We start from the raw sequence: 27,672 nt of genomic DNA on the forward strand, positions 1-27,672 counted from the left end.
AGATTTCCATAGACATTTTCAAAAATAGTTTAAATAAAATTGCCACATTTTAATGTCCTTGGAGATACAATAATGGAGGGGGATCTTGCACACAGAGAAAAAGTGGCAGCAAAACCCCAAGTGTTTTAGATAAGTTTTGGGCTGTAGTTCTATGTGTAGGGAGAAGAGTGCTGAAACAGGGGTGGCAGGGCTGGGAGAAGGCAAAAAGCTGTTGTGAAACCAGCCATTATCTTACAAACTACACAAGTTGGTAGCACAAGCTAAAACCATTCTGCAAAGGGCAGCAAGAGAATCTCCGAGAGAGCTGCGAAAATGTCAGACTTTCACCTTTGGAGAGCCCATGGGGAGAAACACATTCCCTCTGCTTCATATTCAATTTCTCCTCTGCAGCGATGTTGTCCTAAAGGCAAGCTGCCACCACTAGAAACAACTTGGCAGAGGAGCTGCATGCAATAGGGAGTGCATTGATCATGGAGGTGATGAGTGGAGAGAAGACGTAGTAATTACTGTTCTATCAAACGCTCGCCTCTGCTCAGTAGTGTGGGAGTGGACTTGCAGGGGTGGTGGTATTCAAGACTGAAAAACTTGGGTAGAACTGGTAGGAAGTGATAACTCTGTCTGTGCCTGTGGAATACTAGTCCTTCAGATATGCTTTTATGGTAAAACTAAGAAGTTTAAAGTTCTGTAAGGTAGTGAGGAAACCTTTCCATTTAAATGAAAAAATAGTCATTTTTTAAGGGGGAAAAAAAAAAAAAAAAAAGACCCGTAAGCCCATTACTTTCTTGTAGACATGTCCTTCTCCTTAACCACAAACAGCTGGAAATTTGCACAGAACAGCGACAGTAGGAAGGAACTCATTTTGATGGAATGTCTGTGCTCCACATTGGCAGAATAAGGCAGAAAATACAGAAAAGCCAGGTTTCCCAAAATGACCCATGGTGATCAGAGTTCCTATGTGGTGGATTTCAGCATGTCACCCCTCTATACCAATGCTCACTCTCCCTGAAAAATGAAAGACTTTTCAAATGTCTTACATAGCACTTTGTGTGTGCTCTGGTACATTAGAAAGTGGTAAGCAATGCCTTCTGTGGTTTTTCTAGGCATGACTTCAACAGCACTGAATAAACACATATAATGGTTTAGATGTGGTGGCTTAAGTGGAAAATTCTAATACGTACACCAAAAACTGACTCATAGGCAACATATTTTTCTAATATGTGGAACAAAAAAATGCATCCCCATAAAATGTGAGGTGTTACTCATTTGAAACAGGACTGCTTATGATTCTTTTTCGAACACTAGTTGAAAGGGCTGTAGGGTGCATGATTTTTAGGCCATTTGTGGGATAGCCTAAAGACTATTAGCCTCAGCAGCACTGATACATTACAGAAAACCTGATGGATGCTCAGCCAAAGGGGTTTTATTTAATCTGGAACCTCTTTGGAAGGAAAAAAGATGGAATGTGTCTGAGTGCTGTAACACAGCCTCTGCTGGCATAAGCTTGTGATGGCAGCACCAGTCACTATGGTTTTATAAGGTTTTCAAGGTATGTAACAATATTAAATATTTGCAATACAGTTAAAACTCCCTGTTGTAGTCTTACTACCGAAAGCACTTTGAGTAGTGTAAATATTCAGGTTGTCTACCTCCTCAAATGGGAATATGAGGCAATCAGCAAAACACTAGTAAGAATTGAATACTGTTGCCAGACATTATTTGGAAGACTTGTGGCATAGTGAACTAAGATTCTGTAGGCTTGTCTTACCAGCTTTTTTCATAACTTTACGGGATGAAAAAGTAAATTTAACACAATGGGCTGAAATTTTTCCATGATACACCTCTGCAGGAAAATCTGAGTTCTTGAGATTCTGTAGCTTCTGAAATGATGTTAGGAAAAATATGAGAACTTGTGCATGGTAAATACACTTATAAGTGTTCATTTACAAGGTCTATATCTTCATCCTCTGGAACTAGATGATGAAAATTGGCGGCATCACAGCTCTAATTTTGTGTTAGACAGCTCTGTGAAAGCTTGCCTAACTTAGGCAAGGTATAAGGCTTTGGGGATAAATGAAGTAAATCCTTATACACACACTGAAAGGAAAGCTTGCCAAATTCAGCTCTCAAAAGACACCATCTTGTTCTGCACATACTCAGTTCCCTCGCAGATCCAACCTACAACAAAGTCCTGAGGGCTTCATCCCCACAGATGTTTCCAACTGTAGTTACACCCTGTATAACTACAACTTCAGTTCCTCATAGCTGTGGTGATTCTAGGAGCTGGGAGGCTCCTTTCCAAGGTCTCAGAATTCCCCTACCCAACCCATGTAGAGGTCATTTGATATAATTGCAGAGAGCTGAGTGGGTAAGATGGACATAAAGCTGTGTCAGAGCCAAAACCAGGGTTGTAGGATGGACCATTGTGGGAAGATGTGACCTGGGGTTAAGAATTGATTTTGAGGAATGACATGATATGAGAAGAGTGGAGAACAATATTTTGAAGGTATTTCGTATCTTGTGTCTCTGATTTTACAATGGTAACATCGGCTTAATGCTGATATGAAATTTGAAGTTCTTCAAGATAGTATAAATTGATGGACAAATTTCATATACACACAGCATATCTGGAGTACAGCTGACCTTACAACATCTAGATATTAGGCATTTAGCTCTGAGTAAGACTGGCTATTTCAAGAGTGAGATTCTTCTGGCCTGTTAGAGCTTAGGATGAGATGCATGAGTTGAGAGTACATATTTCTGTACTTTCACTAGAGAAGTTGACTAGTTCAGATTTAGACACTGAACTTTCAGAAGTCTGAAGCAAAATGAGAAAAATCCCTTGTGAATAGTGCCTTCAAATCAATGTCCAACAGGTATGCAACAGAATTTGTGTTTACATGCCTGTGATTATTTATTGATCCTGTATTTTAAAATATAGTACCATGGTCATTATACTCCATACAAACACATCAATGCACACCTAGATGGAAGCCACGCTATGAAATATGTTTTATTGGAATAAATTGATATTAACATTAACTGTTAGGAGGGGCTTTCTCTTATGCCAGCCATAATTAGCAACATTTAGAGCTGTCCATCCTCCTAAAATAATTTTGTGTTACAAAGAAAGAAACAGGGGTCTTGCCAGGAGGTACAGGATTCCTATAATCTTGGGATCAATCACTCAATCCATCCAGCCCAGTCTTTATAAAGGTGGAAGGCAGGTTAAACACAGCTTAGAGAGTAGTTAATATTTATTTACCATTTCACTGTACTGTTGCGTCACTTCTGTGCAAAAAGATAAATGCTTCAAATCAGCAACTGACAGGAGAAAGGGAAGTCAAAAAGCAGATGAAAGAGGCTAGGAAAGGCTAAAGAAGTGAAGTCTGAATCTTTCTTTGGAACATGAACTCTAGTGTTTTACACCATTGTGCTCTGTACATCCTGAGTCTGACAGTGCTTGTAAGTAATTGAATGAAAAAAATCTTTTACTTGATTGTTTTTCAATAATTGTTAATTTTCTTCTTGGAGCAGATGGTCAGATACAGCTTTACATTTTTCATGAGTCTCTTTTCTCTTTATTTGCTTTGAATTCCAGCTAAACAAGGCAAGATGCTATGAAAAGTGTGAACAGTGGCAGAAGGGACACACGTTGTAGGATTTATACATCCATGCATTTCGCTTCTTTCTTACCACACACTTACTAAGGAGAAAAAAACATAATTGGCAGAAGCCCCCTTTTTATGCATGTAGGCTTTAAAAGACTGTGACAAAGAAGAAACTGGAGGAGAGGTGTTACATCAGAGCAGCTGAGTTTTGACAGAATTTTCTTAAATTTCAGATTACACAGTCTTATTAAGTTACAATTTCATCTGCCTTGTTGGTAGCATTAACATTATTTAATATGTGAGCATCTGAAATGCTACAGGAAACAAGCTGAACCAACAAGAATGCTTATGATAGAATTAGAAATATCGAAATGCATTAAAAAGTCCAGAGGTCTTGCTAATATTTTGATTTGGACAATGATAAGTAAACTAGCAATCAGGATTACATAGATATCAAGAAAAGTCTGTGAAAAGTGAGGGAAGGATTTTTTTTTTTTTAATTTTTTTGCTTTTGAGAGTGATTACATTTTCAGCATCTTCTTTTTGATCCTTCTGCTATATTCTTTCCCCTTCCCTGGGAATTTATTCTCTGAAGGAGCATTTCGTGAGGGGTGGCACAACAGCTTGATTTTATGGATCAAGAGAAATAAACCACTGTGAAATGACTGCAAAAACTTTTTATTGATGTGAAGCTATGGTTTCCTTGGTACCATATGTGTGACAACTCTGCTTCCCTATAGAGGGAGCAAATAGGTATGATTGCTCATAAGCAGAGTATCAGGAACTAGTAATAATTAGTTAAAATAGTTATAATAGAGGATAAGTAAACAACCCTTATTTGAGTAGAAAATAGTGGAAAAGCAACCATCTCTTTTCATTGTTGGTGTAACTTGATAGTATGCTTTCCCTGGAAGTGGTGTACTCAACTTTTGGAGATGTTTTAAATGCTTAAGTGGTTGAGTCTCAGTTTCCATCAACTGAGATTCTTTGCTGTCATTGTTTGTGTGGTGCATATAGTAATGTGAAAAGAATGCAAATATTGATTTGTTCTGATGTGTATGAAACAAAGCAGAGGAAAAGCATAAATCAAGCAGCAAATTTAACGTGATGTTATGGAAACATCGACAGTAACTACAAAAAGAGAAGTTTACTTTCTTCTGTGTGTATTTCATTTCCCTCTTTAGAGCCTCGTCTGGAAGAGGGTTTTCTTTTGTTGGTGTGGGGTTTTTTTTGTTTGTTTGGGTTTTTTTTGTTGTTTTGTTTGTTTGTTTTTTTGTTCTTATCAAATTAACAAGGATGGTCCCTGTAACAAGAGTAAAAATTTGCTTGATTTTCAGTGGTTGTGCTAACCCGCAGTTTTACTTAATATGTAAACTGATGGATATAGCAACTGCAAATTCATACTCTATTTGGAACATATCAGTGTTTATTTAATCTGTAGTTTAGTTTTCCTCATCAGCAAGAAAATTTTTGTATGAAGTTATTCAGGAAGAGAACCTGAAATACTAGTTATACTACTCTCAAAAAGATTTTTTCATAATTTTTACCCTTTCAAAAAGAATATTGGGGAAATACTTGTTTCTTTATCTTAACTCCAAATGGGGTGCAAATATGACTACAAGAAAAGCATTAATACTTTTTCTAATCTGTATTTATTTTATAAGTGATAATCTGACCAGCAGGGTAAGACCTTGCCAGCCAGTGTCCATCCCACCATCTCCAGTGAAAGACTGGGGGTCAGGTCATATCAGCCTGTCAGGATCAGAGTCAAAATCAGGCCTGGTGAGGGACCCAGGTTCAGACATAGCCCAGATTAATCTGACAGGAACATGGGGACAAGGATGGGCTGAGGGCAGGCTGAGACATCAGCGAGGCCCATGACTTGACAGGGCAGCGCTGTGGTGGAACTTGCAACCATCATCCTGCATCATTTTAGGACAGACATTGAGTTGAAAAGTGGTCCTGGGCCCATAGGGAGAGTAAGGGGAGGCCCAAGGGCAGGCTGAGCAGGGCCACTAATGCCCTTAGGACCCTGACAGCTGATCAGTTTGGAGTTAAACCATTATTCATTTATTTTTCTCATGATAGTGGAAGCATCACAAAGGCATAGCTGTCTTCCACATGCCAAAGTCCTTTAAAGGTATCTAGTGAGTTTGCTGTCCAATTTACTCTGCCTTAGTGAATTACTATGGATGTTCTGTGAATGCAAAACTATTGGAAAATCTGGATCCACTAAGAGGCCCTGTGTTTCCCCATCAGTAACAACAAAGAGTAGTTATCACGGGATCAGTTAAAAGGCTGATCCAAAAATGATACCTTCAGTTTGGCATAGATTTGGGAAGATGATTTGTGAAATTGCCATCCATCTGTTCTTTTCTCCCTCCATTTTCTCTTCTTTCAAGTTCTGCTAACAGTTACAAAAATTCATCAGGCATCTCTCATTTTTTACCTGAAAGATACATGTGCAGATTCAGAAAGGTTTCACTCTGCATGATTAGGAACCTTCTCCCTGAACAAGCCTTATTGTGATACTAGTTCCCTTAAAAAAATGAGAAACAAAAACTTGAAACTTCTCAGGTTTGGCAGTGACTTGAATATAGGTTTGCTGCACTCATATGAACATTTTAATCAATAGACTCTTATAAATGTAAGCAATTCAATTGTTGAGAGCACAGTTTTAAAAGGAGATGAGTATGTTCTGCTCAGCTTTGTGAAATGGTTGTAGCAAGGTCTACGGAACAGGCATATCTACAGATCTCACCTGCTCTATATTAAGTTGTTCTCAGGGAAGTGGTACTTTATATCTGTCCATCTTCATGGATGTAAATGACCATGAAAAGTCCTAGAAACTCTGCTTCATTTTTCCTCTACTACTTACCAGAATTCAGAAAAAGAAACAAGCCGAGTTTGGATTCCTCTTTTGCCTCATCTACCCAACTCAAGAGGATGCCTATGGTGGAGGAGCCCACATTGACCTACTATAATATTAAATATTTTGTTGAAGACCCTAAAGTAAGATAACAGTTATCTTGTACTTTCCCTCTAGTCCATTGAGAGGTATCTCTCCTGAGAACAGCTCAACTCCCAGGCAATCTGAATGGTTCTTTAGCAGCGGTATGGAATGAAAAGACAAGAGACAATGGGTACAACTTGAAATACAGAAAATTACATTTAAACACAAGAAACTACTTTATACTGTGAGGGTAGCCCAACACTGTAAGAAGCTGCCCAGAGAGGTTTTCCCCATCCTTGTTGATATCCAAAACCCAACTGAATGCAGCCCTGAGCAACCTGCTCTACTTGACCTTGTGTTGAGCAAGGAAGTTGCATTAGATGATCCAAAGATATTCCTGCTAGACTTAACCATTCTATGCTTCTGTGATCTGTGAGCTACAGAGGGAGTTTCTGTAGGGAGGATACTAAAACAAGTGAATTACCAAAGCAGCAAACTAAAATATTTTGTGGACCTTCATTTCTTTAAGGATCCTACAAATCAAACACTTATTATCAGCAAGCAAAAGACCTTTGCTGTAATGATCTGTCCACAAGCCTGCATAATGTCAGTGGCTGTAGTAAGTGATGTTCATGTAACCCATGCTGAACTCAAATGTAGAAAGTCACCATGGATTTAACGGTCAGGGGAATCCTAGTGAATTGAGTCTAAACCATAGCTCATTCCATCCAAGAGTAAATGTATAAAATAATTAAATTGATCTATGCACAAAGATGCTAATTTCTCTCTGTTATCCTTATTGAAGGAACCTAAGATGACTAGATCAGATATGGATGTCTCCATAGATGTAGTCACAAAAGGGAGCTGAATCATATACACAGACATTTATACTTGTCTTAAAGAATGGCTCATACTTTTATCTCATTATCTGATGTTTCCAGAGGTGAGAAGAAAGGAAGGAGATAGGAAATGAGTCTAAACAAGTCTATAGAAGTTTTCAGAGTAGTTTGGAACCTGATTATACACCTTGTTTGGGAATGGTTTTCAAAGCTGTTTGGAAAGTATAAAGGTCTGCTAGATGAAGTCAAATTCTCTAGGGGGATGAATATATCTAGAACACAGCCTAGGAGTGGAATCAATCTTTTTTGATTATTTTATCGGAGTTTCTGTCATAACAGATCTTGCTCTCATTGTTTATTCAAACAGTGGTTAGTGCTGACTTGAATATAAACTGTGAGAGCATCTCTTAAGGTCGGGTCTTCTTGAAAAATAAGGTAATAATTTAAATATCTGGCACTTGATCAACCTCACTTTTTTATTTTAGATGCATGCAGTAAAGTGTTCTCATGAGTCTGGAGACTTAGAAAGAAAAAAGAAAATAAAGGTTTCCTGGACTGGTGAATAAGGCAAACAAGCTTTGTTCTTGCCATGAACGTTTCAATGAACAAAGAGAGTTTTCACAGGCAAAATCTAGTCATTTTTTTTTGCCAGGAGAAATAGTTTAGGACTGTGCAAATGGGTACATTTCCTGCCTACTGAGGTTTTTCTGGGCACAGTCCACTGAACCAAGAGAATGTTGTAAAGTAGTTTTCAGTAAATGGGTTGATTGTTTTTTCTACTGACTGATAAAACTACTTTCTACAATAGCTGTCACACATGATGGCTAGTGAGCTTTTCAGCATAGATGACTTTCATTGTCCATGATGAGTATAAGGGGGAAGAATATATGTAGGCATGAGAAGAGATATCAAGTGAGAAAAGATGTTCAAGACAGATGCCAATTTTCTGTCATCCTGACTAGTATTTCATATTTTCTTGAAGGGAAAGTGAGGGCCTCCCTAGACTACCTGTTTTTACTGATTGAGGCTGACATCACTGAGGCATCCTACCCATCAGATCTTCACCTTCTGTGGCTAAGGCAATGTCTGGCTTCTGCTTTACCCATTCATAGTTACCTTCCTCTCACATACATTAAACTTCATCCAGCCTTGCATATGGGGCCATCCTTTACATTGCTGCCTTAAACTGATCCATGGCACTGCTGTCTGTCAGTTTGGCAGGAAAACCACATCTTTCTAAAAGTTCAGTTAATAGGAAGCAGACTACCTTCTTGAAGGACACATATGTGGATATGTGGCATTTTCAACTGTCAGGGTCCAAACCCTAGAAGAACAAAGGCTTTGCAATTAATCCAGTATTCCCCAGCAACCTGAGAGCCTCAAGTCATTAGCTGATATACAGTTCAAATGTTCTGCAGACCAACATGAGATACGGACATTAACATGGAAGGGAACACCAGTTTATTGGAATGGATATGATCTGTCCTCTGAGTGAACTGAAAGCCAGCTATTTATTTTCCAAATTCCCTGAATATTAATATTCCCTGGGTGGAACAAAACTGAGCCATATGCCAGCCACCTGTTCATCATGCAAGTCTCATCCTGAGTTTATTTTCTGTTGTGTGTGTCTGTGTCTTTATATATATATTCACACATACAGAACACTCTTGCATTAGTGGCCAGGGTGTAGAACTAAGATGAGAGTGTTTCTGATGACAACTAGCCTTCTGGGACTGGGGACAATGGCTATGGTTGGACAAGGCTCATATTGTCTTCTTCGTGAAAAATAGATGCGTGTGCTTCTGCACAGTGGGTACAGCCACAGCAGTTGTGATAACAGCCTGGTGAAGATTTTGTCCTTTGGTGGCCAAGAAATTCTGGATTCTAATTCTTTTGTGGTGTCCATGTAAGTACAAGTCTAAATAAGGAATAAAATAAATAAAATGTTCCTGCTGTTGAAACAATGAGTGCCAATTTTTTCTTTATACCAGCATACCAAACCAACAAATACTTTGGTGTAGTTTTGTTTTTGTTTTTGTTTTTCCCAAAGAAAGGAGTTTTGCCTCCCACCCTGTGTAAAGAAAGGCAGATGGCAGAAAGGAGAGAACATATTCATTCCTGTTGGAGTGAAGTGCTCATTCAAAAGACCATTTTGCAGTAATTATATGTGGCTTCAAGATGTTGTTTTTCAGAGGTTGGCAGGGGCATGTCCATGCTGAGGAGTTGGTGGGTTCTGCAACAATTGTCTGCAGTGCTGGGCCCTTCACTGTTAAGAAAAGGAGCCTGTCCAAGTGCACTCTGTCTCCCTGGGCCCAGATTTAGCAGGGGCTAAAGTTAGGATACAAATGAGTCCTGCACTCAAACCCAGGCCTTAGCAAAGAGGTCATTCATTATGAACATAGCCAGAGAAAACTTACAAACTTTCAAGTACAGAGCTGTAGCTACCATTTTCCAGGCCTAATGATTTGTTCTGATGTAAAGTAGCACAGCTCAACTGCCTTTGACAGAGCTCAGCTGGGGTCATTTGTCAAAAGCATTGTAATTTGTGCAGAGACAATGGCACCCTTTGACCGCTAAACCCTAGGCTAGTCTTCTGTGTCCTTACCACAGCTTTGACAGTTGCAAAAGTGGGTCTGGACTTAATGTCTCATGAAATCCTACCCAACCTCTTCTTAGTAATCAGATGAAACTCCTGTCCTTGTAGGTTACTGGAAATGTCCACCCAGAATGTGATTTTATGACAGAGCTGAAGAAAAAGGAGACTGAATGTCTGGAAGACCCAGAAGAGAGTGGAAATGCAACACCAGCAGGTATCCTTGTGTGAGGGATGAAAAAAGTGGGAGAGAAGCAACATCCTACCAGAGTCAGGACACAGCCGTGCTGCCAATGTGCATGTTTGAGTGTTTTACTGATTGTCCCATATCCCTATTCTCTTGTCAGTTATTCTTATATCTACTTCTATTCCTTTCAATTCTTTCTTTCAATATTTTTTTCACATGCAAATATGAACAGTCAATCGATCTGAGTGAATCCTTGTGTCCTTGTCCCATTCCTTCCCCAACTGGATGCTATCATGGCATCATGCTTGCTGTGTGAGAGTGTGTTCATCTTTAAAAATAGGGTAACCCCTCAACAAATACTGTAATCTGGTCTTAATTCCAGCATCACTCTCCCTCCTGTTTCCACAGTACATTTTCATTTACTTATTATGTCTGAAAACCCACCCCAGTCTAACACAGGGGTCTAACTAAAGCAGATTAAATAGTCCTATGGAGTTGTTTATTTCTCACTGTAGAATAAAAATTGTGGCTAAACTACTTTTATAAGATACATAAGGGGTGGAGTGTTAAAGTTTAAAAAGATTTGAGTTTTTACTTTCCTCAAAAGTAAGTATGCTTACTAATATATTTCACTTTCTGTTTGAGATTGCAAGAGAACTTGGGACAAAATACTGTGCTGGCCAGAGGCAGATGCTGGAGACACTCTTGCCTTACCATGCCCCAAAATCCTCTTTCACTTCATGAAGGAGCCAGGTGATGTACTATCATGGTTGTACTCCTATTGTTGTGTTGCATGCCTGGCAAAAACATTTCTAAAAATGGGAGGTGAAGACTGAACATTGCACGGTCCTGCTCTCTAGTTGGGTCAGGGCATTAATGCAAAGCTTTCACTAGAATCTGAAGGAGTTTAGAAGTTCTTCTCATATTTTAAGCATTATCCATAACTGGATATAATCCCATTGTCTGTGATGAGGGTCTGAGACAAAGAACACTGAAATCAATAGAGTGATTTCCATTGGTTTCCATAGGCTTTAGGATCAGCTTGTTGTGTGTTTTTTACAGAGCTCCTATGGGGATTGTCTAGATCAGAATTTAAGCATGGGTCTTTACAAGATTTATGCTCTGATTAATGTGGAATGAAATGAAAGGCAGAGGAATTAATGATGTGATGGTTCTTTAAGACCAAGGCTGAAGATACAAATCAGAATTTTGTCACTGAAGTAGCATATGTGTTGGGTCAAAACCAAGCCTGTGCAAACTAATGCCTTTGTGACTGCCTACTCTCTGGGTGAATATGGCTAGGAGCAATGTGCAAGCCCATAAAGCCATCTTCCAGGAAAGACCTGGATTTGGCAATTCCACAGGAAAAAAAAATCCAAAACCTGCAAAGCCCAACCTTTGCCTCACCCAACACATGCTAGTTATAAATTAGGAATAAGGAAAATCCCTTTCATCTGTGCATATTAATTTCCTGCCCTGGGATTCTCTTGTCCTTCATGTGACTCATACAACTTTTAATGGAAACATGCTACCCTCATAGAATAAACTGCTTATTCCAGCCTATGATCTGTAAAGAAAGAGTAAACCCCAAGGAAGGAGGGACTGAGAAGGGATACATTAGAGGTGTGAGTGCTGAACGAGGCAGAAGTCTGATGGAGCAGTGCTTCCCAATCTTCTTCAGTGGACTTCCTTGTTCCTCATGTGATTACCTACTTACTCCTTTCTGCTTCTATCTGTCACTTCAGTTCTCTCACTTCTTCCATTGTTTGTCTCCAGATAAAGCAAAAAATTTTGTATCTGACTACCTGTATGTACACACACAATATATCTTATTAACTCTGTGAGATGCTAATGGAGATAATCCTCTCCTCTTGGTATATCTTTTTTATCAGCAAGAGGTCTTCTGGTTTTTGTTTTCTGTGTGTTTGGCTCTTCATTAGAAAAAAGTAAGTGCTTCTGTTTCAGCTGGGATAGTAAGAAGGAACTGCACAAAGAAAGGCTGGTCTGTCCCATTCCCTCCTTACCATATTGCCTGTCCAGTAGAAGATGAGGTTCCACTTGAAGAAGTAAGTTTAATTAAATAAATATATGTGAGTGGTTTGCTGACATTATAGGATTACTTTCTATTCCTGAAAACCTCTGAGAAGGGAAACCCAGCTGAAGCTGAAATTTCTCGCCAAATATGGAATGCAATTCACATTTTACTCTCGTCACTTAGTTTTGAGAATTACTAAAGGATATTTTATTATTAAGGTGTAAGAGTGTAATAAAAATAAAGCCAGCTGCAAATTCCATAGTCATGCAGTTCTGTTGAACTTGCTCACAGACATAACAGCTAGAGATATACTGCAAAATGTTCATAAAATATGAATTAAGTCATTTCGATAATATCAGTCAGCAAGATGATTTTGTGGCATCACAGCATCAGTACAGCAAACATGCTCTTGTAACACCACTATTCCACACTCAGCAATATCTGAGAACAAGAAAGTTTTCTTGTTTCTCATCTTCCCAGCACAAAAAAAAAAAAAAAAAAAAAAAAAAAAAAAAAAAGTTACAAAATCTCTGTAACGCAGATCAGAATTTCACATATTTCTTCATCTAGACTTGCACAGTTGGTGTTATTTAGAGGTTATATGTACAGGGAAAATATAGTGTTTGATCTATAAATACTAAGGATACAAACTTATTCTATAGATGTGCTTAGTTTCCAGTAAACCCTCTTCCAGAGAAAAGAAGCAAGCCAAAATACTACATCATATTTTAATGGAAAATATCACAATCCTGAAAATTATTATGGTTACATAAAGCCTCTTTTGTGATCAAGTTTTGCTGTTTTACAGTGGAGAAAATGAGGACTAATTCAGTGGAAAGAATATGAAGAAATCTCCACTAAGTTAGAACTGAGAGAAAGGAAGTAGAAATCACTCTAAGTGATTTAAAAAAATTTTATCTAGTCTAATTGTAGATCTCTGCCCTTCCTCTGTTCAGGCTAAACACTGCACTTTTTTGTTTATTTGTATGCCTGGTGAATACTATCATTTTTTGTCCACTGTAGCGAGAATGAAAATAACATTTGTACTGTAGTTGATGAAGTCCATTCAGCTTGCTGCAAAGAATTTATTTTACAGCATCATGGGGAGATTTCTCTTGTCTTCCCATTACTTTTTATACTGACTACTATCAAGCTGTTTAACTCAAACTTCCTTTCCAGCATCCAAGCTACAGTACTTGCTGCTCTGCATTAAATACTTACACTGAAATGTAACTCTTTTCTTTCTTTCCCTCTTTTATTGATTCCTTACATTTCTGGTGAAAAAAACAATTGAGTCTATGGATTTTTTTAGTAGTGACCTACATTTTGCCTCAAGATAAACTCCTCAGTTGTAGGTTTCTCCACTTAAGATTTTGCTTATTTTCTGTTTTACATCGCTGATTTGTAAGTGGAGGTTGTCAACTAAGGTCATCCTAACACAGGTTTTTTTTGTTTCTTATAGTGTGGTGCCTTCCAGACTCACTGGCTTACTGGCTAGCTTTGTAGCTCTACGGGACTTCTCTGAGCTCTGGCTGGAACTGTTCATAGTCAGTTACATGGATAATTGTATACAATTCACAGTTTATCCGCCAGACATAAAAGGCCACTACGCATGGTTTCCACATCATTTAACTTTATCAATCTCAAAAAATTATTGTGCAAGTCTAAACTAACTACTACACAGTAGTGCTTCAGTCAGGATCAGGTGTGAGCTTGTCAAGGAAATCTCTTGGTTATCCCAATTTACATCATTTACACTGAGGGATGCTCTCAGAAAGCATAATCTGGCTTCCTATGGATGAAACTAACCTGGAAGATAAATGCAGGGTGCACTTAGTGTGCTCTGACCAATAATAAAAGTTCAGCCCACGGGGTTAGACTATGGCTAGTCAGAAATGCACACAACATGTTACTTGTTAAGGCAGGTGTAGTGATAGATCCTTTTTCTTGCTAACAGAAAGTGATAAGGTCTCATCTTACAAAGCGTTGAATTGTCTTCTGGGGGTGCTTGTTTCCCTTCATTAACTAGAAAAGAATCAACATAAAAAACAGGATTGTGTTAAAAAATAAACAGTACAGTCCTGCAGCCATGCTCTCACACTGCTTGTTTTACTATAGACTCAGCTGCTCATACGTAGGCAGCTAATTTCTAAGCACCTAAAATAAATGAAGTAACATCCTACCCAATGTCATGCTTATGATGCCTTAAGTTATATTTAAGGTTCAAAACAAGTGTCTGTCCTTCCCCACAGTGAACTGTAGCAATGTGCTGTATAGCTACGTAGCTTTTAGGATATAAAAACATTTAAATAAATACCCGAGAGACAGACCATGTTAGACTGAAGGGAAAGATTTGCAGCCTAGAGCTTGTTCATTCTATTTTCTACTTCCACGTGTCCTAGTTGAAGTCAGTTTACCCTCACTCAAAGATCATGTCTGATAGAGATGTCATTTAAATTGAAATGGATTTTGATTGACTTTCTGATTGAGCAATAATTGATTTTGGCAGCAAGAAAAAAGGAGGGGGAAAAATAACAGAAAAAACTCTACCTACAACAAAATAAAAACTGGAAGGAAGAATAAGTGGCAAATTTGTAAGTAAGAAAGCAGAGCAAAGGAAAGTGGAGAAACATAAGAAAAGGCTGACAGAATTCTGTATTCATCATGCAGCCAGCTGCTAGCAGGACTGTCCTTCTACTGCTGTGGAGAAAATAAAGTGTAAAATGCAGTGCTTATAAAAATGCAGAAGAGATTTTACAATGCCTTTGTGGAAAACTGGCTTGGCTTTTTATGATTTTATGAATGAGCTTGAAACTGATCAGTACCTGTTTCTTTATCAGACTGGGCTGTATCCACATAGCTATGGAATGGGTTTTCACAAAAGAAACATAATGAGTGATTTCATACAATTTTTTCTGTGGGATTAAAAGGGGAAAAAAAAAGACAGTCAGGGATGTGAACAGATTGGAAACACAAAACAAAGCAAAACTGGCAGAATACATAAACCAGCTGTCATTTGGCTGCAAGTTATGTGACAATTCTTTTCTTTTATAGCAATTCTACTTTTCGACTATAAAGATAATCTACACTGTAGGATACAGTATATCAATCATCTCACTCATTATTGCCATGACAGTTCTTATTGCATTCAGGTATGTAAAGTTATCCTCTAACCTCAGTTCTTTCAACAGTTCTTAGTAGCCTAGACTGTTTAAGGAAATATTAAACATAATAAAGTAGTATAGGTAGAAATATAGAATAATAATAATTAAAAAAAAACCTTTAGGCCATGTTGGTATAATAATAAGTTGAGGCTAGAAATTAAAAGTGATCAGACCAGGCATAAGAAGAATCAGAACTGGGAAATAAACCCAGTCTCTATTGGCAAAACTCAGCAACTCATTTTGATCCTAAATAGCCAGTAGATAAAATTGCTTGCTTTTAGATGGAATGAAGGTAATTTTTTAGAAACTATGTGTTTGCCTTTTATGGCTTCAGTGAATTTACAAGAAGAATATACACAAAGAACTTGATTCTGAATCAGTGTTCCTATGGCATTGTATATTACTAATGAAAATTTTACAATTAAAGACATGTTTTGAAAGGTGCTGAGTTTGGTTATATTTGATAAGATTTCTTTCTTACTGAACTATCCAGCTGTTAGGCATTTTCAGTTATAATTTAGGGTATCTAGAATAAAATTGATGGTCTATTTTCTCATGTAAGATAGATTTGATGTTTACTGCCATGCAGGATTTATTTTATTAATCTTTGTTTTTTTCTTGTATTTCTACAAGACAGAGTTTTATTGTTATGCTGTGAGAATGAGGTTTCTCTGGGGAAAGTTTCCTGACGTCTGTTGGTTCTTAACACATGTCTGGAAGTCAACAGATATGTTTATTGATATCCACTCTGACCTCAGGAAAACAAACCAGTCCAAATAAGGGGAAAGAAAGAAACAATGGAAATAAAGAGACTTAGCAATAGGGAGGAAAAAGTTCTATAACAATGGAGTTGTCATTTGAGTTCAGTAATAAAATTCTGCATGCTCTAAGTGAGTTTTAGGATTAGGTGACCCTGAGATCACTGGATCTGGCTGGAATACAGCTTTTACTCTTTGCTTATTAGCTAAAATTTTCATCTCCAAAGGAAAAAATAAAGTTGCAGCTGTATAACTCCTCCAAAACCCCGTATTTAATAACAGTCAAAAATTACTCTGAATTAACTGAGAATTTTAAGTAGATTTGCCAAATTGGTTTAAAGCTCTTATCTGCATTAATTTAATTCATAAGAGTAACTCTGGGAAATAAAGAAAGAATTCTTTAATTCTGGATAAAGCTGTCTACACAGGGGTTTAATGCAGTTTACATGACCCACAGCATAAGATATAGAAAATCTTGATAAGTAATCATTACTCTGTTCATTGTGAAAACTGTCTAGTTATTCCAGGATATCTCTGCACGTTTGTTCTTGGGAGTGGTTTAGCCATAGTCAGAACTGTATCAGTAAAGATCATTCCTCAAATGCAGGTTTCTCTTGGCCCAGAAATAATGGCAGCAATACCACACTTAGGTATACTGAACACGAAATATTATAAAACAGAGATTCCTGAATTTTGGCAGACCAGAAACATGACCAGGGCACCACCTAACAAGAAAGGAGATTAAGATGTAGACTGTAGGTGAATTGTTTTACATGAGGAAAGTTTCTATCTCTGACTGCAGAGAGATGTCAGTGGATTAAAGTGTTCTTTCTATACATGCCTGGAAGTACCTGAGATGAAACAAAGGTTTATTGCATATTTTAATTACTGTCACACAAGTCAGTTTACCTCAGAAAGACCTCTCCTCTTTCCTTCCAGGAGGCTTCGCTGTCCCAGAAATTATATCCATGTACAGCTCTTTTTTACTTTTATCTTAAAAGCTATTGCCATTTTCATTAAGGATGCTGTCCTTTTCCAAGAGGAAGACATTGATCATTGCAACTTCTCTACAGTAAGCACATGAAAAGCAGGATACTGTGGCACTTGATGGTTTTGCATATAAACTATATATGGTTTCAAATTTCATGGCTCATTTTTACTACTTACTTTTTTTTCCTCCTAACCTGGTAATGAAAATTATATAATTATTTTATTCAGTATGTTTTACCTCTATGAGTGTGTACCTCATGCCCTTCTACATTCTGAATGAATCAATTTGTGATCCTGTAGTGCTCTAAATCAGATACGGACTTTGCCATAGAAAAAAAAGTATCACTACACTGTTAACGCTTCTATAATCTGAAGCCTAAAATTGAAGATCTTTGAGTACTCATAACACAACTTTTAAAAGATGTTTCTTCTGGAAATGTTGGATTTAATGTTCTGACTGGAAATTCTGAATTGTAAACTGCAAGACACTCAAGGTACTAAGCAATCAACTTAGCTTTGATCCAGCTACAGATATCGGTAATATGACAATGGTTTTCAAACACAGGTTTATGGGATGTTTCTTCTGCATTCCTCATGGCCACACAAGAATTTTAAACTGAGCACAAGTAGGAAAGTGGATCCTTGAATATTTGTCCAATGTCTATGGAGCATTTGATTCTACTTGTATAAAATACACTGAAGGCAAAATATTTGTAGAGAGAAAACACATGCTTAGGAGATCAAGCTATATTTCTAACACAGAGATATAAGCAATACACAATGGAGATTCCAAGATATTTTGACGGTTAAAGTCTTGCTATTCAGAAAGCTATATTACTTTTGAAACTCTCCTTTTAAACATGTATGTAATTGTGAGATCTTGTTCTTGGTAGATCTCAGCCAGAATTACAGATGCCTACTACATCTGCCAATCAAACACATGTAGTCACAAGTAATGCCTAAACTATGACTTTCCTGTTCCCTAGACTGAATGCAAGATCTCAGTTGTTTTCTGTCACTACTTCATGATGACCAATTTCATGTGGCTGCTAGTAGAGGCTCTTTACCTAAACTGTTTACTGCTCTCATCCCTTTCTCATGGAAGAAGATATTTTTGGTGGCTTGTTCTCTTTGGCTGGGGTAAGTAAAAGTAAAGCTTTTACATAAAATTAATAAAAGGTAAGATTTTAAACAAGGCTCTATCCATCCCGTTAAAAATACTGGATGTGGAATCTAGTCTACCTAACTGAAGTGCCTAACTTGGGCATTGCTTTGATTTTATTTTTAATATGCATACTAGTGAGGAGCAATCAAGTGTTTTAAAAGTACAGCACTAAAGTCCCTACAAATAAGTGTAAAATTCAGTACCTTTGGGAACCCACAGAGAGGGAGAATCAGTCCACTTAACCTTCTTCTCCTTATTGAAAACACAGACACCTTTAAGAAGTTAACAAAATCACCAAAGCTAGGTATACCTTGCTCCTGTTTATGCAGAATATAGTCACATCGTCTTCTTCTGAGACTGAATCCACCTGGAGTCACAGCAGGCATTTTTATAGTCCTGATATTGCTATAGCCCATCTTTTGCATTGGGCGATTGTATGACTAAAGGACTTCTATCCACTAAATGACAGTGCAGGCATGAGACAGTAACATCCTCACTGCTTTTTGTTGTAGTCTTCAACAAATTTAATCGTTCAGAGCTTTGAGGTGACTTAGAAATCAGAAATTAAGCGGCCGCCCACATAAAGTTTCTTTGTAAAAGAAAAACCAGAGAACTCCTATAGTTGAACGCACTTGCCCAAGGGAAATTTTGGTCAGTTCAGGGAAGCAATCCATGCATAGTACCACTAAAGGTTAAGGTAAGCTGAACAACTGAGCAAACTGAATCACTTTTGGTGTTTTAGGGAGATTTCAAGTGCCTTTTTAGGAAGGTTAGTGTAGACTGCATCATATTCTGTGTTTGTAAAATGCTGATATTACTATTATTTTAAGCTTCGGTAAATGCTATTGCCCAATATTTTGTCATGCAAAAAGCATCCTTATTACATTAACCTAGGTTTAAATGTGTTATCTGCATGCAAGTGCTAACTTCAGGTGAGATTTCACAGGTGAATTGTGTTCATGTTGTTGAGAAGTCACAGGTTTAGGCCTTTGTAACAGAATTACATCATGCACAAAGTAGATTCTGTGCTCATCACAGTGAAGCATGATCACCAAACAGTCAATGCCATAACTTATTTCATTCCATCATGGGTATTAGGAGTTTAAAGCAATTCCTGTTACATAACAACAGGCCATAAAATGTAAATCCAGTTCCAAAAATGAGTGATCTGTATCATCATAGTAGAGTTTTACTGGACACGATTTGGATTAATTGATAAAACTAGACAACCACAGATTTTGTTTAACTGTCTGACAGGTTTTCCAACACTTTTCACCCTTATATGGATATTAGCAAAATTCTACTTTGAAGACACAGCGTAAGTCATTGTTTCCTACTTTATTCTATATTAATTGATTGCAATGATTTCATACATGCCTTTTTCTGAATTTACTGTTATTTTCTCAGATGCTGGGATATTAACCAAGGTTCTCCTTACTGGTGGCTAATTAAAGGACCTATTATAATTTCTGTTGGGGTAGGTACTTATGAATATCCCAACATTAATTAGAAAAAAAAAAAAAAAAGAAAAGACTTTTAAAATCTGGTTATTGTTTGCTGAAATGTTGTTTGAAATAAGGAAAAGGAATTTTAGGATTTCTACTGTAAATTTGCCCACATACAATGCAAACTAAAAAGAGGCAGAGAATTGCCACTCCCCTCAAAGCAAACTTTCTTCAAACAAATTAAATCTTTAATAGAATTGTCAGTTTGGTTGAAATTAAATGCAGGTGAGTGGCTAAACCTTTCTTATAATATTTGAAAACAAAGCTTTAGCCTAAGAGTCCACAATCAACCATAAATTTTAATACAAACTTTCAAGGGCAGTAGGTTTCCATTCATACGGGATAACAGCTCTTGAGCTTGACATTTACTGAATAAACTGATGGGCTTTAAATTATCATGTATGATTACTTCCTCAGGTAATTAAACCCAAGTGATGTTTGAGAAAGCAGCTAATGGATGACCTTAAGGCCATCTATTAAAAACTTAATTTAATCGGAGGACAGAAGCATACAAATAAGGCATATTTATGCAAACAATGTGAATGAATAATCTCAAGTTAAATTCTGGTCATAGTTTCCCATGTTTCAATAAAATATTACATTTCCTCTACCTCCATTACTTTTCCCCCTACTAGTGCTCATCTGACATCCACATCTGAAGTCAAGAGATTTAGGGGATTTCAGTGATTACTTTTCTGATGGAATGTACTTAATGCATCCTTGATGGATAAAATGAGATTGGGTTTTCTGGTAAAAAGTGAGCATTCTTAAGCAAAATTAAACATTCAATCTCACCTAAAGAAGAGCTGGTGTGTATGGACATAAAAAAGTGCATAGGGAGAAACTCTCTGATTGTGGAAAACTGAGTGGCTTCACAGACTTTGGTAAAGCTGTGCCAAATTGCAATTGTAGAAAATTTTATTTGCAAGTTAGGATTGGCCCTATTTAGCTTTGGAGCTAAGTTAATGTCCCTCACTTCTCTTCAGAGTCAACAAAGAGAAATATGCAATTTTGGTATGTGATTTGTCGAACTTATAAGAGATGTCTACCTTTGGAAGACATGACTTGTCCCCAGCTCCATCCAGGGCTTTGTTGACTCTACTGGCTGGCTCTCCATTGACTACAAAGGGGGAACAGGGTGACCAGCCCAGATGCAGGCATCTCATTGTAGATACCTATATGTAGTCAGATGAATTCTACTAATAATGTCTAAAGATATTAACCAGAACTTATGCAATAGCCATCTCAAAAGAGATTCAAAATGTTATGAGATACAAAAAATAAAAACAGTCACATGAGTTGTTAAAAAAAATAACTTGCCAACCAAGTCAAATTCTCAAGTTTTCATCTTACACTGGTCTCATTGAAACTGTACAAAAAAAAAAAAAAAAAAAAAAAAAAAAAAAAAAAAAAAAGCATTGAAAAGTTTTACATAGAAAGTAACTTCTTTTTTTTTTTTTTTTCCCCCAAAAAAATATTATGAATAGGTCAATTTTGTCCTATTTATCAACATCATCAGAATTTTGCTGAAAAAACTAGACCCTAGACAGATCAACTTCAATAACTCTTCTCAGTACAGGTAATATATGGAACAAAACAAAACAAAACAAAACAATTATTTTCATGATAAAAACTTACAGATTTTTTTTTTCTGAACAGAGAAGCACTTGTCCAGTGCCACAGACAGGCTCAGTTTGGCTGGCATTAAATTTTAGAAATTCTCAACCTTATCCCATTCCCATGGAAGCTAGTCAAAGGAGACTCACCTCACCTAATACTAGCCATCTAAACATGATGTACTCAGATCAGTTTAGATGTCTACCTTCCAGTTACAATCAGCGGGGAGACTAGGAAATCATTCATAGAATCTATGTTAGATGTCTAATTTTGGGCAGGATAAATTACCCTCTACAAATGCCTGTTCCTGTATTTGGAATATAAAGGGAGCCTGCATCTTACTTTCTCTGTATTGTGTTACAAATTAATGTCAAATTTTCAGTTACTTTGATGGGACAAAATATGTTCTGCTCCTTTGTGTTTTCTTGAACTGTAATCTCATTCAGAAAGATGGAATGCCAAAACACCATAAGAAAAGCCATGAACATGGTATTGCCAATAAGGCAATAAGCATCAGAAATCTATTTCCAGCTTGTTTCTCATTATGCTTTCTGCCCAGCCCTGTAGTCCCAAGAAATATAAACTTCACATGTAGATATTTAGATTGTCTTTGTAACTTCTGTTCATTACTGTGGCATGTGGTATATGGCATGCATTAGTCTTTACTCAGGGAAATAATATTACCTTACTTCTCATGTCCTGTGCTAGACGCCTCTCAAGGTCAACTCTGCTTCTAATTCCATTATTTGGAACCCATTATATTGTCTTCAACTTTCTTCCGGAATATACCAGCCTGGGGGTTCGGCTTTACTTGGAGCTCTGCATTGGATCTTTTCAGGTAAAATGACTGCAGAAGCTTCAGTTCCTTCTGAGTAGATATTCTAATTTAATCTAGTGTGCACATGACAATGAGTATTGCACAAAAAAATCATTGGATCCTGAAGAGTTCATGGTTCTCTGCTGAGTTACAACAGCTGAAGATGTGACCTACGTCCTACCTGGTTGTAGGCTAGACTGTATATTTGAAGATTTTGCAAATACAAGGCCAAATCTTTCAGATGCATGTGTGAATTGGATGGTGGGTCACAGTCAAGCATGGAAGACCTACTTTGCTACCAGTGGTAATCCACATACCTTCCCTGACTTCACTGGCAAAATCAAGCTGATTTGGGCTGACAAATTATCCAGGGACAATCAAAGCTGTAGGTCCATCCCCCTTGCTAATTCGTTGACAAAGAATAAATTGATAGGCAAACATACAGACATTGAATAGTACCTGGTGCACATATCAGCCCCATACTGCCCTGAGGAATGCTACATGTGTTTCCCTCCTGGGTAAACAAAATGTTCGGTGTACTTTGGATGTCCCCAAAAGCTCTGAAGTGGCACACAGGGCATGGACATCTTGAGGAGCTTGGTGCTAACCAGAGCAGCCACTGGGGCTGCTCTGACATACCTCCCCAGGTGGCTTTGCTACCTGAGCAAGGCAGTGGACAGCTGCCCTCTGTTTTCCTACCTTTCCCTGTATCTGTGGGTAATCCTAAACTTCACAAAGGAGCATATTTCCCTCCGAATGATTGCTTGGCATCATTTGTCAGGGAGCATCACCAAAAATCCCACAGTTGTGCTGTTTTAGTCCTTATTGAAGATTTAACCCATTGTGTCAATCCTGCCCAATAAACCCTGCACATCTTAAGTCTGACCCTCTGTACTTGGAGATGGCCTTCATTGAGTTAATTAACAATGTAAGGAACAAGTTAACTGAATAAAAGTTTGAGATCTGATCACATAGGTCCATTGATCTCCTAGGATTTTCCTGGGTTTATCTCAGTTCAGAATTTTAACAGAAGTATTCAATAAGCCAGAATTTTATTCCGTCTGACATACTGCAAAGACACAGAAGTTCACTGGAAAGCTGTATGAGCTTCATACATATATCTCCTTATGAAGTCTATGTTCCCCTACTGATTTACACTGTGTGAAGAATTAGCTCACAGTGTGTTTGACTATCGAGTGGACCATACTTTTGCAAGTGTAACTTGGCAGAACTTCAATTGCCATAGCTGTTCTTGTGAATTCATGTCACGTTACTGACTTTGGTAAAATGCCACTAACTAGTTGATTATATACCTGATCAGCTTTATTGGAGATTCATAAAAAATGTTCCAATTTATAACAGTTCCTCAACCTATAGTGATACTCATTAATTCACATACACAGAACCATCAAGAAGTTGGATAGTGGAAGTGGATTTTTCAAACTGCGTTAACACAGAACACTTTTTTTTTTTTTTTTTTTTTGGTGTGTGTGTGTGTGTGTGTTTTTCAGGGGTTTATTGTAGCAGTTCTTTACTGTTTCATGAACCAAGAGGTAAGAAAACTGTATCCTTTACAATATTGCTTTCAATGGCAAATATACAGAGTTAATAACCAGTTTCATATAACAAAGCTTTTAGTTTCACAGGATTGTCTGTTAACATGGGAATCAATGAAGATGAATTTCATGGAAATGAAGCCATCTAGTGGAGAAATTAACTTTTACTACTTTACTCTTCCATCAACCTTTTTTTTTTGTTTTGTTTTCTGCACATTTTTGTACTGCAGAGGGCTTGAAAAACCCATGCTAGGTCCAAACATGAAAGTACAAGTTGCTGCAGTGATGCAAAGAGATTTCCATTTACTGAACGTCTATGATTAAATTAGAAATAATTGAAATTTATGATGACTGCTCAATACTGAAATGGTACTTTTTAGTATTTTTAATATACTCATGAAGCTTCACAATATTTTTTCATGTTGATAAATCCATTTTTCCTTTTAGAATATATAAATCAGAATTTTATGTTGATGGGACAAGAATCATTCCATTTAGTTTAGTAACCAGGTCCATTTATATAGTATAGATGATGTGATAAGAATGTATCTTAAATCAATTATACCGGAAACATAACAGTTTATCCTCCATCTTTCAGATTGGGCTGAAACCCTGGAATTTCCCCCTCTTTTCTGACTACAGGGTAGCTGAGATAGCTATTTTAGAGTATGACTTGTAAGTAAGGATGTCAGTGGGTCTTAACCTCGATGTTGTCTTACACAAAAATAGACATATTCTTTACAGAATCATCTAGGTTGGAAAAGACCCTGGAGATCATCTAGTCCAACTATTCTGCCTAGAACAGTTCCCACCTACAGCACATCCTTAAGCTCTAAATCGACCCTACTCCTGAACACCTCCAGGGATGGGGAATCCACCACCGCCCTGGGCAGCCCATTCCAATGCCTAACAACCCCTTCTGGAAAGAAATGCTTCCTAATATCCAGTCTAAACCTCCCCTGGCACAACTTGAGGCCATTCCCTCTTGTCCTATCACTTGTTACTTGGTTAAAGAGACTCATCCCCAGCTCTCTGCAACCTCCTGTCAGGGAGCTGTAGAGGGCGATGAGGTCTCCCCTCAGCCTCCTCTTCTCCAGACTAAACACCCCCAGTTCCCTCAGCCGCTCCCCGTACGACCTGTGCTCCAGACCCTGCACCAGCTTCGTTGCCCGTCTCTGGACACGCTCGAGTCATTTAATGTCCTTTTTGTAGTGAGGGGCCCAAAACTGAACACAGGAATCGAGGGGCGGCCTCACCAGTGCCGAGTACAGGGGTCAGATCCCTTCCCTGTCCCTGCTGGCCACACTAATCCTGATACAAGCCAGGGTGCCATTGGCTTCTTGGCCCCCTGGGCACACTGCTGTCTCCTGTTCAGCCGGCTGTCAATCAATAGCCCCAGGAGTCTGATGGCTTCTAGCAGCCGCTTCTAAAAAGGGAGACTCCTGATTCATGTATACCATCCCACAGGGCATACCCTACAGCATCAAAGGTGTGTTTAGGCCATGAGTCCTGTCCCTAATCATCACAGTCATTGAAATATTCAAATGACAAAGTACAGTTGTCTGTGCTAGAGATAGCTGACCCACTCTAGACTCCCTGGGCTGCACTGACTGTATCTCCACTTACCAAGTTTAAAGTGAAGGGCTGATTAAGTTTTCAAACAGTATTTAATTGTCTACATGTGCCACAGTCCACAGTTTCTTAATTTTGCCAGAAATTTCTGAAATAGTGAAACAAATATCTTCGACTATATTTATGATTCTTAGCCTTTTGGTTGAGTTTATGACTACTCTAATGATGCTTGTGTTCAGTTAACACTTCTGTTCACTATTAATCCTAATCTCTTCCAATGGTAGACTATAGCTTTGCATTCATCTTGACATCCCGGACATACAGACACTTCAATTTAGAAATTTCCTTCCTATTAAACATCTGGGAATGCACTTTTCTAATAAGAATCAGATGTGAAGTCTGACTTTACTGGCTGGTCTGGACCCACTGTATGTTTCTGTGAACATGTCAATGCATGGTATACATAGTTATCAACAACAGAAAGCAAATCTCTCCTGATTGCTGATGGCTTTCCCCTCATCATCTTAAAAGCAAAGAAGTATTATTTCTCATACACAAATGTTGAGAGTTCATTAAGAAGCTTGCTGCAGTTTATACTTTTCTAGAGGCAGATGGAAACAAGACAACATCTCTTAGCAACTGAAGAAGAGCAAGCAATGTGGAGTGAACGTGTTTAATTGTGTAGACAGTATTGGTGAGACCATAACTGGAATAAATTTTCAAAAGGATACTTAACAAAATATGGGAGAAGATATTAAAAAAAGCTTCCATTTTTAACTTACCTTGAAACCAGATAAGTTGAAAATGGAAGTGGGACTTTTTTTGTTTAACTGAGTGGCAGCTCTAATAATAATAAACTTTGATTGATGGGCCCATAGTCATCAAGTAAGAACATAGAACTGGGGGGACTTATATAAAGAATGTCCTTACTTCTTGAAAGGAAGAGTGGGGTTCATTTACTCTTTTCAATATGGGATGACAGCTCTAAACTAGCCACACTGGGTTTTTTTATCAATGCAGTGGGATGGGCATGCTGAGACAGGCCAGATGAAACATTCCTTGGAAGATCCTACTTTTCTCTGTCAGGTAGAAAGGGAGCCCAGGGGAACTAACTTGGGCTGAGGTGTCTAAATTTTACACTTTTCTAGCAGTTTTTTCTGTCTTTCCTCTTTCCCCGGGCTACTCCCAAGCAATATTTGACCACAAAATAACATTCTCCTCTCCTTTTGAGGTGCAAACTGAAATTGGCCGGAGGTGGCACGGTAACAGATATGGACTCATGCGAATGTGGAGGAGGACAAGGTGGACTGTGCCTTCTAGTTCTGGAGTAAAAATAACCACATCTGTGTGCTAAAGATGGCTTCAGGATCTGCAATAATCACATATAAAAGCCTGATTAGGAAAAAAACCCAACAACAAACAAACCAAAAAATCCACCAAATGTAATGGTTGCTGTTAATACTGAGCAAACTGGAGGAAGATCCACTTCTACAGCAGTTCTCACAGAACATCTGTTTCAGGACAAGCACTGCATTGACAGATTAAAAACTGACTGGCTTTCTAAACACAGGAAAACCTTCTCATTGATGTACTGTGCATCACACAAAACACAAAAATCAACTTTTCTTGGTTTACTTCCTGTACACTTTCACTGATGAACTATATAGCATTATGTATCTAGGGAGTGGACACCAGTAGTACCTTTCAGTGACACCATAGATGACCAACTCTGGAAACAATCCTCATGCAACGGGAGCTGAAGTCTGTCCAGCTTGTTCAAGATTTGTGCTTTGTTTCCATTCAGCAGACATGCAAATAAGAAGCCAAAAGTCCAGTTAAACTGCAACACAATGACTAAAAATTCCTCTTATATTGTCTTTTTATACTGTCTCTTTAGAAGCAAAAAGATTCAAAGTTCACAATGAAACCAAATATGCTCTCATGTTCTGATGTTATTTCAGTAGCTACAGATTTGAAAATTTCTGATAGCCAAGTAGCAGAAAGCAGAGGTGTGGGCAAGGACAAGGCACCATAACATAATCATTAAGGAATAACTGTTCTTTACAGGTAAATTAAAAAGAAAAGAAAACTTCTGCACAGAGAATGAGATCCATGGAAGATGGACTAAGATACTGCTAGGAATACTTCTTAAGTATTTTCTTATTTGTGACTGTTTTTACTCTCCAGTGTTTTAAAAAATTCAGGAGCTTGAAAATAAATTTGCATTCCCAGTGTTTGTACTTGAGGGATTTTGTTTGTTTGTTTGGTGGGTTTGGTTTAGTTTCTTTTTTTTTTTTTTTTTTTTTTTTTTTT

General features: G+C 37.8%; 1 protein-coding gene across 1 annotated transcript; it reads left to right on the forward strand.

Annotated features, from left to right (window-relative positions):
• The first annotated feature begins 3,405 nt into the window (after positions 1 to 3,405).
• On the forward strand, positions 3,406 to 26,829 carry GHRHR (growth hormone releasing hormone receptor). Its single transcript, XM_026841614.1, has 13 exons — positions 3,406 to 3,462; positions 10,105 to 10,210; positions 10,826 to 10,933; positions 12,146 to 12,246; positions 15,270 to 15,367; positions 17,077 to 17,209; positions 18,114 to 18,267; positions 19,550 to 19,610; positions 19,700 to 19,769; positions 21,285 to 21,376; positions 22,123 to 22,252; positions 23,743 to 23,784; positions 26,591 to 26,829. The coding sequence occupies exons 1-13, from the start codon at positions 3,406 to 3,408 to the stop codon at positions 26,711 to 26,713; spliced, it is 1,275 nt and encodes a 424-aa protein (XP_026697415.1). The 3' UTR covers positions 26,714 to 26,829.
• Positions 26,830 to 27,672: the final 843 nt, after the last annotated feature.

This window comes from Athene cunicularia, assembly GCF_003259725.1.
Source record: "Athene cunicularia isolate RWA chromosome 2 unlocalized genomic scaffold, athCun1 chr2_part1, whole genome shotgun sequence".
NCBI classification, from domain to species: domain Eukaryota; kingdom Metazoa; phylum Chordata; class Aves; order Strigiformes; family Strigidae; genus Athene; species Athene cunicularia.

Bases quoted from the DNA above. Each gene is read 5' to 3' on its own strand.
- GHRHR (XM_026841614.1), top strand. From the start codon at position 3,406: ATGAACTCTAGTGTTTTACACCATTGTGCTCTGTACATCCTGAGTCTG. The intron at 10,934-12,145 runs GTGATGTACTAT...CTTCTGTTTCAG, and splicing joins TCACTTCATGAAGGAGCCAG to CTGGGATAGTAAGAAGGAAC. The intron at 17,210-18,113 runs GTAAGCACATGA...CCTGTTCCCTAG, and splicing joins ATCATTGCAACTTCTCTACA to ACTGAATGCAAGATCTCAGT.